The sequence below is a fragment of the Miniopterus natalensis genome, chromosome 3, assembly GCF_054644295.1.
Source record: "Miniopterus natalensis isolate mMinNat1 chromosome 3, mMinNat1.hap1, whole genome shotgun sequence".
NCBI lineage: Eukaryota > Metazoa > Chordata > Mammalia > Chiroptera > Miniopteridae > Miniopterus > Miniopterus natalensis.
The window spans coordinates 83,350,318-83,370,191 of NC_142083.1; the positions used below are offsets into that span (position 1 = coordinate 83,350,318).

The window sequence follows — 19,874 nt, forward strand, 5'->3', positions numbered from 1 at the left end:
AGAGAAAAGAGTGGTGGCTGAGCACCAACAAAGGTATGTAACCATGACCTTACAGAAAATGATGTTAAATAGATGTAACATATATTGTTACAAGGAGTTGGAAAATGTTTTTGCTAAAGGGGTAGGTAGTAAATATTGTAGGCTTTGCGGACCCTGTGGTTGCTGTTGCAACTATTCAACTCTGCCTTTGTAGCATGACAGCAGCCACAGACAGTAGTCAAGGAAACAGGAGTGGCTGTGTTCCAATAAAACTTTATTTATAAACACAACCAGGAGGCCAGAATTGCCAACCCCCAATATAAACCTTATCTATTGATTCAACTGGAAATAGCGGGAGGAGAGGGAGGATGGTGTCAGAGAGCTCAATCTTTATCTACCATTGTAAGAAGTCAATAAACCTGTTATATATGATGTTAAACATAGTATATATAGTAAGCTTATTATATGCAGATATCATGGTAACTATCAGAAGAAACAGCTAAAGGAGATGAAAGCAGTTATTGTCGGGTAAGACAGGAGCTGGAGAAGGGATGGGACTGGGAACGGTATTTTTATTATAAACCTTTTGGAAATGATTGATTCTGAAAATTCATGTGCATGTCTGATTTTATTTTATAAAATTTAATAAATGGATGAATAAAGAGTGATCTAACCTTTCAGACCTCTTCTGTTGCTGAAGGCAGGGTGCCTTTGGGCAGTTGAGATAAAGGCGTCCCTCCTTCTGGGTAAATGCAACCCCACGTCAGGGGTCATGGCTTAGCCAGTGGAGTCAAGGCTGAATTTCAGTGCCAGGTACCCGGGCCGGTGCACAACCTGCACCACTGTACGAGGCCGGTGATGGTGAAGACATCTATGAGATGATGCAGAAGGAAGGCTTTTAACCATTCAAGTCTTAGGAAAGGGAAAGAAATTGTGATGGCCCAGACCCTTTACCAGACTCCAGTCTCATGTTCAAAGTAGTCGTGTGCCTTCCTGACCACACCCACCTTCCTCTCCCTCTAGGTGACCTGCTTTTGGAGGGCTTCAACAACTACACCTTCCTCTCAAATGGCTTTGTGCCCATCCCGGCCGCCCAGGACGACGAGATGTTCCAGGAAACCTTGGAGGCCATGGGGATCATGGGCTTCAATGAAGACGAGCAGCTGTGTAAGTCTTCGTACCTTGAGTCAGGGGTCTGGCGAGGAGACCTGGACTCATGCCCTTGGTTCCACTGGAACCAGTTAGAGACTGTTCTCTGGTCAGGATGCATTTCTGCTCTCTGAATTCCCCAACCCCTCAAAAACAAAAAAAGAATATTACTTTGGGTGGTTTATTGGTGTTTTTTAAAAGTGGCTTCATAAGTTAGGGCTCTTTCAGTTACAAGTGACCCAAATTGTCTTCAGAAAAAAGGAAAATGATTCACTCAGAGAGCTGCAAAGTTCAGGGATACTGGTTTCAGGTACAGTGAATTCTAGGGGCTCAAAGGATGTCTCTAGAACCTGATCTCTCAACAACATTGACCTTAGGTAGGCTATAGTTTCTTGGCAGCAAAATGGCTGCTGCAGCTCCAGCCCTTACATCCTTTGGATTTATGTCCAACAGAAAAGAGCAGAGTGGATTTTCTGCTTGAATTCCTAAATGGAGTCTCATTGACTTTTATTGGTTGCCCTAGGTTGATGTTCGTATGTCTGAGGTATTCATTGTAGCCAGGGTTGTGGAAAGCTCTGGATAGCTTAGGTCTCTGTTCCATTCTTGGACCTGGAGGTAGAGAGGTAGTTGCCCTCATCAAGAACATGTGGGCAGAGGATATGAGAGAGGCAGTGGGTTTACTTGGGCTCTTACTGGAAAGGCGGTTCTGGTGATAGACCAATATTGATTAATATCATCAACCAATGACCAAGAAACACACTTGCTCCTGAGAATAGGACAGCTGGAAGAGATACCCTGGGTCTCCACACTGTGCTTCAAGAAACACTTTTCCTTCTGGGTTAGATGTGCCCCAATGTTCAAGGTTATTCTCTTTTGGGAACACCAGGGCAAGATTGTGGAAAATTTCCCTTCCTTCCCACGCCCCTCTGGAGCCTCAGAATAGCGCTAAGTTTGCTGAAATGCAGCAATAGGGAGGGGCAGTTCCTCCTGAGATAAACTGGGGCCCAGAAAAAGAAGGTTCCATGGGTCAGTTGACAAATGGACGGTGTTTGTGGATTTTGGCCAGGGTTCCATATCAGAATCCAATGTTAGCATCCCTTTCTGAATGACATGGGCTCTCCAAGAATAATTCATTTTATTTGGGACACAAATCAGTTTTGCTTCCAATCTTTCCCTTTAAAAAAAATACAACTAATGATTAAGTACTTGCTATGTGCCAGGCTATTGCTAAATCCCCCCTCCCTTTTTCATTAATGCACCACGTTCAGTTTTATTTAAATAATAAAAAACTGGAACAAACTAAAATATTGACTGATAGAGGATTTATTAAATTATTGTTTGACCTTATTGAGTAGAATGATGAGGCCATTTAAATTGTTTTAGAAAAACATTGGCTTATATGGAAATGCTTACATTTAAAGTGAAGACATCAAGGGACAAAGCAATATGCTAAGTGCTTCATATGCATTATTTGATCACAACTCTGTGAGGTGTTATCCCCAATTTGCAGATGAGGAAACTGGGCACAGAGAAGTGAAGGAACTTGCCCAAGGACACACAGCAAGTTACTGGTGGAGCTGAGACTCCCTCTTGGGTCTTGTGGACTCCCAAACCCTATTTTGTGATTTACTGTGCTCTGTTTTTGTCTGTGGGAAGGTAGTTCTTGTCCTTTAAACTCTTAAAAATTGGTGTCGGAGTCAATGTATGGGAATCAAGGCCAGAGGGAGCCTAGTATATTCTAAAATGCAGACTCACATCATTATCAATGATGCAGAATCCCACCATGGGGCATAGTTCCATTCTCTGCTCCCTTTAATTTTTATTATGACTTTCAAAGAGAGAGTAGCAGTTTGGCACCTACTAGGTCTTCAGCCCTCTCTGGTACTTGCTAATCTCCCTTTTAACCCCAGAGAGTAGAGCCCAGGCCTAGAACCTTGGGCAGGTCTCAGCATCTTGCTAGAATTGGATAATATATATTTTTTATTTTCCCTGTATTTATTTTTATAGTTGCCATGTACTTATGGCAAGGGAAGCTGATTTTTCATTTTAGAGCTAGTTTCCTATTAAAGTAAATCTAAAGAAGGAGAGGTAAAGAGAAGTAAGTAGGCGTAAAGGAAAACTTTAAGTGAATAACAGAACAGGTGGTGCGCAGATAGAGCAAACATTAAGCTGAGGGTGTGGAAACGACTGAGGCCCACAGGACGTGCACTTAGACCACATTACAGCAGCCCCAGTTCCAGGTTCAGAGCCTCGCCCGCCCTTCACAAAGAGGCTGAAGGAGAATGGGGGCGGGCGCGGAGGGTGAGGCTCAAGCCCCAGAGCTTCATCGGGCTGTAGGCGACCGTGAGCTCAGAGGGGGAGACACACTCACCCCAGGTCACAGGGGCCAGCAACAGTGTAGGACCGGAATAATAATAATGACGTAAGAGCAATCCTGTTCACTGAGCACCGCCCGGGTGTAGGTGCTATGAGGGAGGTGTTTCTGTGGGCCTTCAGATGGCAAAACTTCGGGCCACACAGCTGGTAGGACGGCCCAGATGGAGACGCCCTGGCTGCTAGCTCCAGCACCCGGGCGCTCGGCATTCCCAGGCACGGGCTAGATCCATTTCCCAGACTGCAGTCATTTGCAGTTGATGCCACTTCCAGGTTCCATCTGTATTACTGTTGGCAGAATATTTTTATGCAGAAGGTGGATTTCTACAGATCATCAGCTCTGGGCTTTGTCTTAACAATCTCTGTAATATCATTAATTACATGCCCTGGCTGTACTATTTCTAATAAATTAGAATGAATACCTAACTAGGACATTTTTTTTAAAGTTTCACATGCCACCTAAGATCACCTATCCTGTGAACCCCTGATAGTGCACATGCCAGGTGTTGGGAACCCGTTTTTTTATTCCTCAGTAATAAAGGGTGGTGTATTAGTTTCCTGTGGCTGCTGTAGCAAGTCACCACAGACTTGGTGACTGAAAGCAATGGGATTTTCTTCTCTCACAGTTCTGGAGGCTGGAAGTCCAAAATCAAGGTGTCCGCAGGGTTGCTTCCTTTTGGAGGCTGTTAGGGAGAATCCAGCCCATGCCTGTCTCCTGGCGTTGCTGGCAATCCTTGGCATTCCTTGGCCAAAAGACAAATCACTCCCTCAGCCTCTCTTGTCACATCGCCTTCTGCTGTGTCTTTTCTCCTTGCGTTGTCATTGGGTTTAGTGCCCACCAGGTTAATCCTAGGTGATCTCATTTAGGATCCTTAATTAAATCCACAAAGATTTTTTTCCAAATAAGGTCACATTCCAAATAAGGTCCAAATAAGGTTCCAGATGGACATATCTTTTGGGGGCCACCATTAAACCCACTATAGGTGGCTACCACTGTTTAACACCCACTGGGCCAGGCCAGGCCCCACGCATGATCATCTCTCCTGACATAAACTTCATGAAGCAGGGGCTACTGTTACCATCTCCTTTTTGCAGATAGGGAAGCTGAGGCTCAGCGAGGCAAAGCTGGGGTTTGAACTCGGGACTTCTTAATTCCTGAGGGCCTGCTTTCAACCTCTGCCCCAGACTGCCTGCCCTCAGCACCCTCGCCAGTTGTGTGGCTGCCTCCAGTTTTCCACTTTTCTGCCCACCAGCTCTTTTGGTTGGTTCATTTCCTGTGGCTGGGGAGTGGCAGCCCTTCTGTCGTGCACATGTTATCTAGACCAGAAAGTGCAAAAGGCTGGCTCCTGAGCCCACAGCAGAGATTGAACTCAACAGCCTTTCAGTTTTTTAAATTGGCTTGTGCATTTAAACATGTATAGATTTCACATAGAAACCTGGGTTTCTATTATCTTTGCAAAAATCAAAGGTCTGGCAGCACTGGGCTTGCTTCCCCCATGGCCATGCTTGGAGCAGCAGCAGTTCCCCCTCAGGCAGGGTTATAGCCCCCAAGAGTCCCCACAGTCCCCTCTGTTCATTTAGAGCAGCGGTTCTCAACTAAGGGGGATTTGGCTCCTGAGGGGACATCTGCCAATATCTGGAGACACTTTTGGTTGTCATAACTCTGGAGGGGAAACATTACTGACATCTAGTGGTTGGAGACCAGGGATGCTGCTAAACATTCTTCAGTGATGCCCCTACAAGGAAGAATTAGCTGGCCCTAAATTTCAGCAGTGCCACAGTTGAGAAACCCTGAGTTAGTCTGCTTCCCTGGACTCTGCAGGCCTTTCAGCAATCCCGAGTTTAGACCTGCAGTTTAAAAACCATGAGTACAGAGCTGGACAATTTACAAAGCCCCCTTCATAGATGTTATTGTTAAAAGAAACTGCCTTAGCTGTGCCCCGTGAGCAGCAGCGTTGTTCATTTTGGGGAGAACGATTTCTGCAGGGGCGACTGGGGAATATGGGTGGGTGGTTCACCCGCAGCCAGGCCTTTTGCTGAGCTGGGCCAGGGTTCCTAAGGTATGAGGGCAGCTGTTGTGAAGGGCTGTCACCCCTAGCTTGGCTTGAGGAACGAGAGGAGGCTGGCATCTCTAGGATTTACTCCTAGAACACAGTGATTTCTTCTTGGAAATCCTAGGTGATTTTGCACCTGAGTTCATCTAAAGCCAATCATTTGTACTAATCATCCATCCAGCATTCATCTTCCTTCTTTCCATCCATTGTTCCATTCATCCTTTCATCCATCAATCCATCGATTCATCTGTCCATCCATCAGCCATCCATCAGTCTACCCACTGATCCATCATTCATCTTCCAGCTATCCCCCCTCCATCCAGCTCCCCTCCCTCCCCGTGTGTGTCTGGACCCTGGCCTAGGCTTTGGGAATACAAAGATGACAGGACAGACCCCCCCTTCAGTAACTCATGGTCTTAGGGGATTTCAAACACAGAACCCATTTCAACAGTGGCATGGCCTGAGTATGGAGTCAGAAGGATTCCGAGGGCCTGGGAGCACAGTGTTTTGTCTGGAGACACCTGGACAACGAGTGGGGGGAAATGTCCCCCACTTCATCCTAACACGGGCATTTTGCACATCCAGCCAGTATATGTTGGGAAATATAGGGTTTGGTTTTATTGTTTAAATACCTTTGGCTAACATATAATTTACATCTAGGAAACTGTGTCATAAGCGTACATTCAATGAATTTTTATAGACTGGACATAGCTGTGCAACTAGCACCCGTTTGAAGTAAGAGGATACCACCAGCTCCCTCACATTTCTTCTAGTGGAACCCCCCCAGTCGAGAATAACTATTATTCTGACCTGTAACAGCATAGTTTTGCCTGGTCCTGAACTTTTCATAAATGGCCTTATATGGTATGAAGTTCTTGTTGCATTTGGTGTATTTTTTCTTTAGCATTTGTTTGTGAGATACAGCCGTTGTGTTGTTTTGAGTAGCAAATCATTCATTCTCCTTGCTGTATAGCCGGGTTGACAGACATGTCCTGTAAGGCTAGATAAATATTTTAGCCCATACGGGTTGTACGGACTCTGTGGCAACTTTTCAACGCTACGGTCGCAGCCTGCAAGCAGCTATGGACAATACGTAAGTGAAGGAGTGTGGCTGTGCTCCAGTGAAACTTTATTTAAACTGACAGGCTCCGGGCTGGATTTGGCCCATGGGCTGCAGCTTGCCAGCCCCTGCCGTCCAGTATCATGTTTTGTTGTAGCGCAAGAGTTTTTAGCAGTCATCTGAAAATGTCCTTCCCGGGCCAGGTTTTCTCCCATTAGCAGGGAGTTGGGGTAACTTGGCTTTCTCCTAAAAGCTCAGCCTTGACTCTCTCTAGGAGAAAGACGCAGGCTTCCCCACGGTGTGTAGGCTCCAGGCCTCCAGAGCACCTTGTGTTGACGTGGTGTCCTATCTGCTCTCTCTTGTCACCCAGCCATCCTGAAGGTGGTGTCGTCCGTCCTGCAGCTGGGCAATATCGTCTTCAAGAAGGAGAGGAACACGGACCAGGCGTCCATGCCGGACAACACAGGTGCCGCCTTCCCCGGGAACCGACGGCTTGGGTGACGGGACGGAGGGTCACATTCAGCCTTCGGTAGATTTTCTGGACAAGGTTACTTGGAGTATTAACAAGAGCTAAACTGAGTCATGGTCACTGACTTTTTTTCTTTGATCAGACTCTTCCCTGGGGAAGTTCTTTGGTGGGAAGTTGTTGAATCAGAGTGTGGGAGAAAAAAACTAATGGAACTAAGGAAGGATCCTTAGGGAGCATCAGCTCTAACCCCCCACGAATATGTTTTGTTTAAGAAATACTTCTCGGCATGGACTGGATGCAGGGCACTGAGATACAGGGGGAAACAAGGCAGGAACAGCCCGTTTCTTATGGCAGCTGTGGTCTTGTGGGGGAAACAGGCCTCACGCTTCCCTGCAAACAATTGCCCTATAAAATACAGGATGCCCAGTTACCCTTGAATATCAGATAAACAACAAACACTTTTTTTAGTATTAGAAATATAGTATAGAATGTAGAATTATATTTCCCAATATTGCCTAGGACATATTTCTAATCAAAAGTGTTTGTTGTTTATCTGACATTCAAGTTTAACTGGGCATCCTGTATTATTTCTAAATCCGACAGCCCTACCTGCAAATAAGCTCTGTTTTATGCTTTGAAAAGATCCCCTGGCTGCCACCGTGCTTGCTGGTGGCTGAGCCACAGGGTATGGAGGCCCTCAGCCCGCCCCCCGGCCCCAGGCTGGATGTTGTGTTGCTTTTGCACCTGCCCCGCACCCCAGAGCTTCCCCTCCCTGAGATCTGTCAGATGTTTCTTATGTGTTTCACTTCCCGATATGGCAAATTATAGGAATCCTCGCTCAGGAGATACCTTCAGGGAAAGAGAAACCCAGAAAGCACCCTTGCAAAGAGACGGGGAGAAACCCTAAAACCACTCTGTTCTATTACCCACCTTGCACGTGTAAACTATCACACAACACTAGTCTCATGTTAATGAAGACTTTTTTTTTTGAGAAAAAACTTTTAAATGCAGAAATACACACATTGATATAATAAGAACCCACGAATCGACCGTCCACAATTGACGTCTGTGAATATTTTCTAATACTTCTTTGTCTTTAAAATGAAACAAAGCAAAGCAGTATAAAGAACATTGATGTCCCTTTTCTCCCAGCTGGTCCCACCCCCCTCCCGGTACCTCCTGGCAACCACAGCTTCTTTACGAAGCCTTATTTTTATGCTTTGACTCACATATATCAGAACAATATATAGTGTTGCTTTGTGCGTGTGTTTTTAATTTATATAAATGCTATCACACCAAAGACATCATTCTTCAACTTGAATTTTTTCCTACTCTATACTCACCATTGTTAAATTGGGGTTTCTCCATAGTAGCAACACCTAGAGTGACAACCAAAAATATCTCCAGATTTTGCCAAATGTCCCATGGGGGCAAAATCATCCCCAGTTGAAAACCACTGGTCTAGAGAGAAAGAGAGAAAGGCAGCCATTCCTTTACCTGCTGTTTGGTGTGCCGTCTTATGGAAATGCCCTGGTATGTTTGTCTGCTCCCATATTAATGGACATTTAAGTTGTTTCCAATATTTTGTCACTGCAAACAATGCTGCAACACATCTCTCAGGATGGCGGAACAAGCATTAATAAATATTGAATAGTTGGCTCTATGTCAGGCACTTACGTATCTTACCTCATTTAACCCGGTTACACCCCACAGGGTACCGAATGGCTGACTCTCTCTACACCCAAGAAAAACCAGACTCCAGGCAGTTGAATGGCTTTTCCAAAATCACTTGGCTAGGACGTGGGAGGGGGCGAGGGCTTGAACCTGGAACCATCTGGCTTTAAGCCCCCCGTTGGAGCAATGCCTCCATCTGACCCTGTCGTTGCCTCTCAGCAACACATTGGGGGTGAGGTCACCACCGACAGCAGTTCTTAGGACGTTTTTGTGCCGTGTTCACTACTGTCATGTTCCATCTCTCAGAAAAACCCCGATGAGTGTGCAGACCGCAAGCATCCCATGTGATGTGCCTTTCTTTCCAAGCCTTCTCTTTGGGATGCACTTAATATGCTGCTTTTCTCCAACAGCTGCTCAGAAAGTTTGTCACCTCATGGGAATTAATGTGACGGATTTCACCAGAGCCATCCTTACCCCACGTATCAAAGTAGGGCGGGATGTGGTACAGAAAGCTCAGACGAAAGAACAGGTAATGATGCACTTGCCATTTATTCCTGCAGAATCTCCCACCCATCACCTATCACCCATCCACCCATCCACCCATCTACCCATCTATTCATCCATTCATTTATCTAACCATCCGTCCATCCATCCACCCATCCACCCACCATTTGCCCATCCATCCATCCACCATTTGCCCATCCACCCTTCATCTATCCATCTGTTCATCCATCCACGTATCCACTTACCCATCCATCCATTTATCTTTCCATCCATGTATCCATCCATCCATCCATCCATCTATACATTATCAATCCATTCATCCATCTTCCTTTCCATCTGTCCGTATCTTTGTTCCTTGTCTATCCAATACTACAATTATCAAGGTCTCATGTCAGGTTTTGAAAACACAATACTAAACAAGAACAGCAGAGTCCCTCACCCATGATCTCATCTTGATAGGGACAAGGTCTGACCTAAAAGATTTTGAAATGACTGTGTACCCTGTCTAGAGGCAGGAGTGACCTCTGTCTGGTCCCTGGGATGGAGTAGGCTCCTCTCTGGCCCGGTCTCTCTGACAGGGAGTGTTTACTTATCCACAGTCATCCCTTAGATCTCACCAAGCTGTCCCTTACTGCTACTTCCTACTGGTTGCAGAGATGATATAATTTCCTTTTTTGTTTGTTTGTTTGTTTGTTTGTTTGTTTTTAAGGACTTATTATAAGTAGGAAAGAATAAAAATCTGAGCTGTCAGTGGGGTTCATGTGAAAACACAGCCCATTGGGAATAACTGTGTTCCTTTGCTCCCCCCACAGGCAGACTTTGCCATAGAGGCTCTGGCCAAGGCCACTTACGAGCGCCTTTTCCGCTGGATACTCAGCCGTGTGAACAAAGCCCTGGACAAGACCCACCGGCAAGGGGCTTCGTTCCTAGGAATCCTGGACATTGCTGGATTTGAGATCTTTGAGGTACAGCCTGGTGGGATCACATCAGCCATGGACTTGGCTCTAAGGGATGAAGCTTCCCCTTGGAGAATGCATTATTTTGGGGAAAGGCAGTCAGATGGCTACTATAGGATGGGAGACTGTCTAGTAAAGGTTAGTTAGACCCTTGAGGGTGGAAGAGACAGAGATCCAACAGGGAAAGTGTTGGTTTGTGAAACTGAGAAGGCCAGAGGTACAGCTGAATCCAACAAGCGGGACCTGATCTCCTGCCATCTCCCTCCCTCTACCATCCTCCACATCGGCCTCGTCCTCATGGTGGCAGAATGGCTGCCACAGCTCCCAACAGCCTGTCAGTAACCTTGGCAGTTCCAGTCAGTTCCAACTGTTGCCAACAGTTCCACCCAAAATCTTAGTATTGAGTCATAGACTTACCGGATTGGTCCACATGGTCACCTCAGAGCCAAGCACTATTTTCAGGGTCTTGCTTTATTTCATATAGTGTAGCATGGCTACTGGATCTCACTCCCATGGGTTGGAGGGAAGTTCTCAATGAAAGGGGAAGTCTTGAGCTTGACAGATGTCCCAAAACCTATCTACTATGGAATTACTCCCTCTCTGAGCCTCAGTTTCTACATCTGCAAAATGGGGGCGATAAAATATCTTATACAATTACTCTTTCCACAAATCATTGTGCCGATGGAGGAGATCAGGATCCTTAAAACAATGTGTATGTAGACCATGTGACATGAGAACAGGTCATTTTTGCCAGCCCCGGTGAACTCTAGGCAGCCTTTCTTGGGGCCTGTGCCCTCTCTGGGTGCTGAAATGGCAGACCTGGCTCTTGTGGAAAGGGCGTCAGCCCTGGGGCTCTCTTCAGGGCGGGGTCCCCAGGCCCCTGACTTTGCCCATGGTGCTCACGGGCCTCCCTCGCTGCCCCGTGCTCAGGTGAACTCCTTCGAGCAGCTGTGCATCAACTACACCAACGAGAAGCTGCAGCAGCTCTTCAACCACACGATGTTCATCCTGGAGCAGGAGGAGTACCAGCGCGAGGGCATCGAGTGGAACTTCATCGACTTCGGGCTGGACCTGCAGCCCTGCATCGAGCTCATCGAGCGGCCGGTGAGGGCCCGCGTCACACCCGCATGCGCGTGCGGCCTCCTGCAGTCGGCATGTGGACCCTGCCCTCTCCGCGTGCGCACGCTTCCCCCAGCACTGAGTCCTTGAGAACTCAATCACACTTTCCCTTAACCCACATTTTAAATCAAAGGTATTTTCTTTTATATTTCTCCCTCCCTTTCTCCTGCCCTCCACTCCCCTCCCCTCCTCTCCCCCTCCCCTTTCCTTCCTTTCCCTTCCCTTCCCCTCTTTCCCATTCATTTATTTACAAAGTCAGGAGTCTTTGTTTTGTTCACTGATGTATCCCAGACCCCTAGAATCATGCACACAGTAAGTGCCCAGTATATCATGGTTGAATGACTATTTACTGAGCACCTACTGTGTGCTGGCCCCTTCTTTAGGGGCTAGGGATGTAACCGTGAATGAGATGAACTTGGTCCCTGCCCTCCTGGAAGAGGAGACAGTGCAGCCAGACAAACAGAGAAACTGAATCAAGCCAACGTGGAGAATGGCTTAGGGAGGCCTGCTTTGCCCAGAGCAGGCGGAAACGCTTCCCAATTCTGAGTCCAAACGTGAGGACCATTCCAGCAGAGTGAATGGCATGTGCAAATCAGGCTGTGCCCTTGACATCTTCATTTGGCTGTCTTCCCACAGGGAAGCCCTTTACTAAAAGAAACCCTGAGGTGAACTTATATATAAAGCACTAAGTGTGAAATCTTCGTGATCTTGTGTGTGCCGCTCGCCAGGGGGCAGGGGCAAGCATGTTCCGTTGTCGGTTCCTGCCCTTGTATCCCCCGTGCTGCTCCATTGGACACACGGTAATTTGGGGATATATAAAGAGGACAGAACCCCATCTTCACATGTAGGCGGCTATGGCCTTAGAGCCAGGGGTTGCCCGTGCAGGCGTTCGGGTGGCCAGCTTTCCCGGGCGAGCCCGAGGCTTGAGCCCTAGCTGAGATCCCCTCCTATCTGCCCTCCACAGAACAACCCGCCAGGCGTGCTCGCCCTGCTGGACGAGGAGTGCTGGTTCCCCAAAGCCACGGACAAGTCCTTTGTGGAGAAGCTGTGCTCGGAGCAGGGCAACCACCCCAAGTTTCAGAAGCCCAAGCAGCTCAAGGACAAAACGGAGTTCTCCATCATCCACTATGCCGGGAAGGTACCCGCTGCACGCCCCAGGCTGCCTCTGTCCCGGGGAGCTCAGGAGGGATGCTCAGAGCAGGAGCGCCGTGGGAGTGGCAGAACCCAAAGGCCTCTGCTGTAAATCGGATTCCAAGCAAGCTATTTATGGTTTGTCTAAGTGTCTGTAACGGACAAGACACCATGGTTGCCAGGCAGTTCTTTCTCATACAGATTCTAAATCCTTCCTGCTGCACGTTAAACCCAACAGGAAGAGCCAGCCGGAATGGAAGTGACCGATATACCCGATTTGGGGCTGAACAACAATCTCCCTTCCCATGGCCTTGGGTTTGCCATCGCCCGCCTGCGCGGTCAGGGGAATCTGTAACAGTATCACCATTGTCATTGTCGACTCCTCCTCTTCATCATCATCAGTCACGGATATTAATGTATAGGACCGTCCCCTGTGACTCCCGAGGGTCCTGGATAATGTAGAAAAATAGCCTGGCTGGCTTACAGGCTCTTAGAGCATTTTACTGACTCTGCAGTATCCCCACGGCATCATGGGAACAGGCAATGCCCTACACCAGGGTTGGCAAAATATAGTCCATGTACCAAATCTGGCCCACAGCCTGGTTTTGTAAATAAAGTTTTATTGGCACACAGCCACACCCATTTGGTTGGATAACCTTTATGTATAGCCTTTATGCTATAACGACAGAGTTGAGTAGTTGTGACAGACTGTATGGCCTGCAAAACTAAAAATATTTACTATCTGGGCCTTTACCAAAAAAAGTTTGCCAACTCCTACCCTATACTCAAGGGAGCATCGTTCCTTTAGGCACATGGAGGTAACGCTTTTTTCTCTTCCCCACTTTACAAGTGGTTTCTTTTTAGTCTCCTTTCAGATCAGGCTTGGCCATCACCATAACAACCCATATCCCTTAATAACCCACCAGAGATATTTTACTAGTTCCTTCCATTTTATAGTCACAACCATAAAATGAAGGCTTTGGCCAGTCATTATTCAAGTCAGGAATTTACACCCATACCTAAAAATCTCCCAGTTACAAAACCATATGTTCATCAGAAAGGGGAGAATAAGTCCCCAAAGTTAATTTAAAAACTGGAATTGTCACCAAGCCTTCTCTAGATGGGGGGGAACTTTGGATGTGAGGGAGGTGTATCTACCATCAGCCAAGCTCTTCACTGTTCAGAGGGCACAGGCTCTGTGCGCAGGACCCTTTAAAGTCCTGATCTGCTGGTCTCTTCTTTGGAGTTGATGGATTCTCACCATGGCAGCTGCTAATGTCATTGCCTCCCTGACCTTGGAAGATCTGGGAGGGAAACGGGAAGACTCGGGCCCTGCCCTTAGCTCCTTGGAAGCAGGAGCACCACATCGGTGGGGTGGTTTTTGGCAGGTGGACTACAACGCGAGTGCCTGGCTGACCAAGAACATGGACCCGCTGAATGACAACGTGACTGCCCTCCTCAACGCCTCCTCAGACAAGTTTGTGGCTGACCTGTGGAAGGATGGTAAGGCCCTGCCTGCTGGAGCTGGAGAGCTAGACATCCAGAGCCCTCCCGCCTCCAGCTGCCCAATACCCACGCCTGCTCCCAGGAAGGGTGGGCCGTGTGGGGCTGCAGGAGAGGGCAGTGTTGGTAGATGCTAGTGGCGTGTTGACACATTCAGCCACTTCTGAGAGACTCCTGAGCCTCTCAACCCCACAATTGGACCCCAGGGAGAAGGTCCAAGATCAGGGCAATGAGGGAGGAAATAGCATCCAAGGCATGGTGAGTTGGAGTGCTCCCATCTGGAGCCAGAAAGACTGAACTCCTGTCTCATCTCAGCCATACACTTTCTGTCACTCAGAGCTCTCAGGATTTCCCAAGTAGATAACAGCTGGAAAGCAATCCCACCAAGCCTCCCCTTACCTATTGCTGGGGGGAAGGCATCAGAGGCAGAGGAAAGAAGGGGGGCCTAGGGTCTCTACCCTCGGGGCCTGGTCCTCCGGCCTGTTGCAGGGGTGGAGGGCCACTGGGTGGGTCAGAGGCTGATGCCACCCTCAATGTGCCCCCCAGTGGACCGCATTGTGGGGCTGGACCAGATGGCCAAGATGACAGAGAGCTCGCTGCCCAGCGCCTCCAAGACTAAGAAGGGCATGTTCCGCACGGTGGGGCAGCTCTACAAGGAGCAGCTGGGGAAGCTGATGACCACGCTGCGCAACACCACGCCCAACTTTGTGCGCTGCATCATCCCCAACCACGAGAAAAGGGTGAGGCCGCCCACCTGGCTCCTTGGTGGTCAGAACATCACCCTGAGCACATCAGGGTCTACAGGGAAGGGAAAGGCAGACAGGGGTAGAAGGGCAAGAAGAAAGCCTGACTCCCCACCCCAAGGGCTCCATCTGACATGGTAGAAGGTTGTCTGGATTTGCTACCCATTCCCCATCCTGGAGGCAAAAGGAGACAGGCAGGGAGGGAGACTGTCCAGAGGCTTGCAGCCCTGGAATTGCTGAACAAGGTACCAAATCACTCAGTCATTCATTATTCCAGTTGAGTTCCTACCTGTGTTAGGTGCTGGGGATACAGTGCTAGATAAATTGTAGCCCTTGCCTGCAGGTTTCTTGTAGTCTAGTGCAGGTATGCTCAGCTGGGAGCAGTTGTGGCCCTACCCAGGGGACATTTGGCCATGTCTGGAGACATTTGTGATTGTCATAACTGGGAGGGGCTACTACAGGCATCCAGTGCAGAGAGGCCAGGGATGCTGCTAAACATCCTACAGTGCACAGGACAGCCCCACAGCAGAGAATGATCCCAGCCAATGTGTCGGTGGTGCCGAGGTTGTGGGAGATCTGTGGGAGAGGCAGACATACAAGCTGATAACCACGGTGCAATGTGCTAAATTATGAAAACTCCAAACAGCCAGGGCTCCCATTTCAGCATCTTTGGGCTGAGAGGAAGCTTCTTAGAGAATGTGAACTTTGAGTGGCATCAACTTGGTAAAGTGGAGGGTAGGGTGGGAGGGCAGAGTGACCAGTACAACAAAAGTGTGGAGGTAATAAATGAAGGATCTTGGCAAGAAAATGCTAGGTAGGTGGTTTCATGTTGATGTGTGATGGTGTGAGGTAGGGACTGGGAAGAGAGAGGGCTGAATTGGTAGTCAGGGGCTAGATCGCGGGGTTCCTTGTGGGTAGACCAGAGCTTGGACTTTCTTCTGTGATACCCCTGGGGCTTTAAAACAGGGGTATGTCATGACCAGGCTTACATTTTAGAAACCAAATGAGGGGATGAGAGGAGAGGCAGGACTGGAACTGAGAAGACCAGGTAGGAGACTGTGGTGGTTGTCCGGGCAGGAGAAGATGGTGGCAAGTGGATGGCAGTGATGATGGCCGATGGAGAGAAATGGGTGGATGGGGAGATATTTGGGAGATAGGAGCTGTAGAACTGGTGATGGAAAGGAAGTGAGGAAGAGGAAGGCGACACGGAAGAAGCCCCAGTTCCTAGCTAGGTGATACTAGTGCCACCAAGTACAAGAGAGATGTCACCTGAACCCTCAGCCAAGACCTCACCTGGTTGATCCTGGTGATCCTGCTGAGGTGGGTTACTCAGGCTTGAGATTCGGGGCTCGCTGCTCCCTGAGTCCCAGCCCCCCTGGTCCCTTTGCAGTCCGGCAAGCTGGATGCCTTTCTGGTGCTGGAGCAGCTACGGTGCAACGGGGTGTTAGAAGGCATCCGTATCTGCCGCCAGGGCTTCCCCAACAGAATCGTCTTCCAGGAGTTCCGCCAACGGTGAGCCCGCTGGGTAGGCCCAGGTGGGGTGGTGGGTGAGGGGGTAGCAGGGGGAGGGGCGGTGGAGAGGCTCCCGGTTGGTGACTTCTGCTCTATGTCTCAAGCTACGAGATCCTGGCCGCGAACGCCATTCCCAAAGGCTTCATGGACGGGAAGCAGGCCTGCATCCTCATGGTGAGCCCCGCCCCAGAAATCCAGCTGCAGACCTCCCAGGCTCTGGTGGCACCGCCAGGAGCTGCTTTGAGTGTGACTTTCCTTAAACAGGATTGACCCCTGGCCACATGGCAAGGCTGAGAATGGGAACTCTTTGTCTTCCTTCCTTCTGCAGATCAAAGCCCTAGAGCTCGACCCCAACTTGTACAGAATCGGGCAGAGCAAAATCTTCTTCCGAACCGGGGTCCTGGCTCACCTGGAGGAAGAGCGAGACTTGAAGATCACCGATGTCATCATGGCTTTCCAGGCCATGTGTCGTGGCTACCTCGCCAGAAAGTAAGGACCTGCCTGCTGTCGGCTCCCCACAAACAGAGGGGACACACAAGCTTTCAGGGAGATTTCTGGCCTCGTGTTCTGATTCCCTGACTCTAAGACGCCACCTTCTTTAAGATGCTCCACTGATTGAATGGCAGCTTTTTCTCGAGGGGAAGAAATGCTACTGTTTCAATGTATGCTCTAGTTATAAGGGCAGGTGGGAAGAAGTTAAGACTATGGCTCTGGAGTTTTAGACCTCAGTTCCCATCCTGGCTCCCCTACTTATTTGCTGATGGATCTTGGGCAAGTTACTCAACCTCTCTGAGCCTCAGGTCTCCACTGGAAAATAGCATATTCATTCCTGCCCCATGGAATTGTTTATGAGGAGTAAGTGAAGTACTTCCTGAAAAGGGTTGAGATCAGTGCCTGGTTATCATTTTAGAAAGTGTGAGAATATGATTAAGTATCTGAGAAAAGAATAATTTGGCTGTATCTAGATAGAGCCTTCTGTCCAGATGGGATTCATAAGGCAGGGTCTTGGAAGATATGATGCCCCTTCTGTTTTGGGAAGCCTGGGGGCCGTGTGAGGTCCAGGGTCCTTGAAAGTCACACCCCTAAAAGGATGGCAGGAGCTGGGGGAGCAGCTCTGTCTGGGGCATACGTCATCATCAGGTATAGATCCTGCTCTCACCTGCAGAGCCCTGATCATGTCAAGCTGGCTCAGTGCCATGTGGACCCAAGATGGTCAAGGCAGATCTGGGAAGCTCTTGGTCCAGGGACAGATGTAACTTAAGTTTCATAACTCTGTTGCTCCCCCTCCCGCCTCCAGACTAAGGGCAATTTTATTCTTCAAGTTCACCCACATTGAAGATGGCAGAGAAAAGCAAACTGTACTCACTGTTTGTGGTTTCTCAAACCTAACAGCCCTTAAACAGGAGGAGTGCTAGTTCCATGTCAGGTTTGAGATTTCAGAAATACACCTGAGGAGGGAGTAGGTTTGTCAGACACTCAGTATTGGAGAAGACATGGCACAGCTGGGAGTGTGCAGGGTCCCCCTAGGAATGGTGTAGCATAGACTGATTTCCTAGATGTTGTTTGGGTCCCAACTCTGACTCCAGGGCATTTTGTGAGCCTTGGGTCTTCCTTCTCCACTGAGAAAAACTCCTGCCTCCATATGATTTGAGTGGTCTGTGCCCAGACAATATATCTGTGCTGATGCTCAGAGCTTCTGGAAGAGCCTGAGCTGGAGAGAAGGGGGGATTGTCCCCATGCAAGTCACAAAACCACATGTGAAATAGACGTGTCTTGCTTTCAGGATACTGCAGGGTGGGATGCTATGACAACATGGCAGATGTGTGGGGCCAACCAGGGCTTCTCATGGCTCCCTGTCCCTCTCCCCAGAGCCTTTGCCAAGAGGCAGCAGCAGCTGACGGCCATGAAGGTGATTCAGAGGAACTGTGCCGCCTACCTCAAGCTGCGGAATTGGCAGTGGTGGAGGCTCTTCACCAAGGTGAGCGCTCTGGGCCCCACCCGGCTTCTCAGGGGCCCCGGCCCTGGTTCTCCACTCCAGATGCCCCAGATGTGGGACTGGAGATGGTTGACAGTGGGTGTGAAACTGAGAACTTGAGACCACACGTTGCCTGTTGGTGATCCTCCAGGTCTGTGGGTGTGTCTGATGAAGGCCCACCCTCTTTGGCCCATGGGCTATAGCCATGACCTTAACACAGATGCAGAGAATTTCCATCACACCGTGCCCTTTTATAGCCATACCCACTTCTTCCATAGCCAGCGGCAACCACTAACCTGTTTCCATGTCTTTAAAATGTTGTCCTTTGAAGAATGTTACATAAATGAAGTCGTACCTTTTGGCCTTTTTACACCATTCTCAGGAGATCCATGCAGGAGGTTGCATGTATCAATTGTCTTTCTCGGTATAACTTGTTCTTGCAGTAGGGTAAAACCGTCCCTGGCTGAGAAGCACTGATCTAATTTATTACAAGACTGTATGCCTTATGCCATGAAAATAAGTGACGAGCTGACTGTGTGTGCAGGTGAAGCCCCTGCTGCAGGTGACACGGCAGGAGGAGGAGATGCAGGCCAAGGAGGATGAGCTGCAGAAGACCAAGGAGCGGCAGCAGAAGGCAGAGAGCGAGCTCAAGGAGCTGGAGCAGAAGCACACACAGGTACTGGGCCGGGGGCATGACTGGGGCTGCAGACGGAGGCAGGACGCCTGCTCCTGGGGGACTCACTGCCCCCCTCCCCCATGCAGCTGGCCGAGGAGAAGAACCTGCTGCAGGAGCAGCTGCAGGCGGAGACGGAGCTCTATGCCGAGGCTGAGGAGATGCGGGTCCGGCTGGCAGCCAAGAAGCAGGAACTGGAGGAGATCCTGCATGAGATGGAGGCCCGCCTGGAGGAGGAGGAGGACCGGGGCCAGCAGCTGCAGGCAGAAAGGAAGAAGATGGCCCAGCAGATGCTGGTAAGGCACTGTAGGGGCTGCCCTTGATGAATACCAAGTCACTTGACCCTCACTGCAGGCAGGCCTGTGAGGCACATCTGTTGGTATATGTCCCCATGGGACAGAGAGACTAAGGCTTGGAGAGGAATGGCCATCTGCCCACACAGGTCTCCTCTAAAGCCCACTCTGTTCTGCCCTTTCTTTCGTGTGCTTTTATTTTTTCTTCTAATAGTAACACTGTGTGAGGGGTAATTATATTGTAGAACAAAACACCCAATATAAACATTTATCTCACATAGTCAGGAATCTGACAGCGGCTTAGCTAGATGGGTCTAGCTTAGCATCTCTCATGAAGTTACAGTCAAGATGTCAGCTGGGGCTGCAGTCATCTGAAGGCTTGACTGTGGCTGGAGAACCCGCTTCCACATGGCTCACTCACATGGCTGTAGGCAGGAGGCCTCAGTTCCTCTCCATGTGGGCTTCTCCACGTGGCTGCCTGAGTGTCCTCACAACTTGGGTGGCTGGCTTCCCCCAGGAGTGAATCAAGAGAGAACAGGAGAGGAAGCCACAGTGCCTTTTATAGCCTGATCACTGCTGTTACACTCCACCACTTCCTCTTGATTTTGTTAGAAGCAAGTCACTAAGTCCTGCCCACACTCACCGGGAGAGGAATTAGGCTCCACCTTTGAAGCCTATAATTCGTGGACGCACTTCAAAACCACCAT

The 19,874-nt window shown here is 49.1% G+C and overlaps 1 protein-coding gene across 4 annotated transcripts in view; it reads left to right on the forward strand.

Moving 5' to 3' along the window:
* Positions 1 to 19,874, forward strand: part of MYH11 (myosin heavy chain 11) — a 91,345-nt gene that overhangs the window by 48,960 nt on the left and 22,511 nt on the right. For all 4 annotated transcript variants that reach the window (XM_016196244.2, XM_087815641.1, XM_087815643.1 and 1 more), the window contains 14 exons: positions 1,003 to 1,146; positions 6,986 to 7,081; positions 9,169 to 9,287; positions 10,075 to 10,227; positions 11,149 to 11,322; positions 12,302 to 12,475; positions 13,857 to 13,971; positions 14,518 to 14,711; positions 16,105 to 16,226; positions 16,331 to 16,400; positions 16,555 to 16,715; positions 18,096 to 18,204; positions 18,746 to 18,877; positions 18,964 to 19,170. In XM_016196244.2, the coding sequence (XP_016051730.2) occupies positions 1,003 to 1,146; positions 6,986 to 7,081; positions 9,169 to 9,287; positions 10,075 to 10,227; positions 11,149 to 11,322; positions 12,302 to 12,475; positions 13,857 to 13,971; positions 14,518 to 14,711; positions 16,105 to 16,226; positions 16,331 to 16,400; positions 16,555 to 16,715; positions 18,096 to 18,204; positions 18,746 to 18,877; positions 18,964 to 19,170 (1,970 nt within the window). The remainder of the gene's footprint in view (positions 1 to 1,002; positions 1,147 to 6,985; positions 7,082 to 9,168; positions 9,288 to 10,074; positions 10,228 to 11,148; positions 11,323 to 12,301; positions 12,476 to 13,856; positions 13,972 to 14,517; positions 14,712 to 16,104; positions 16,227 to 16,330; positions 16,401 to 16,554; positions 16,716 to 18,095; positions 18,205 to 18,745; positions 18,878 to 18,963; positions 19,171 to 19,874) is intronic.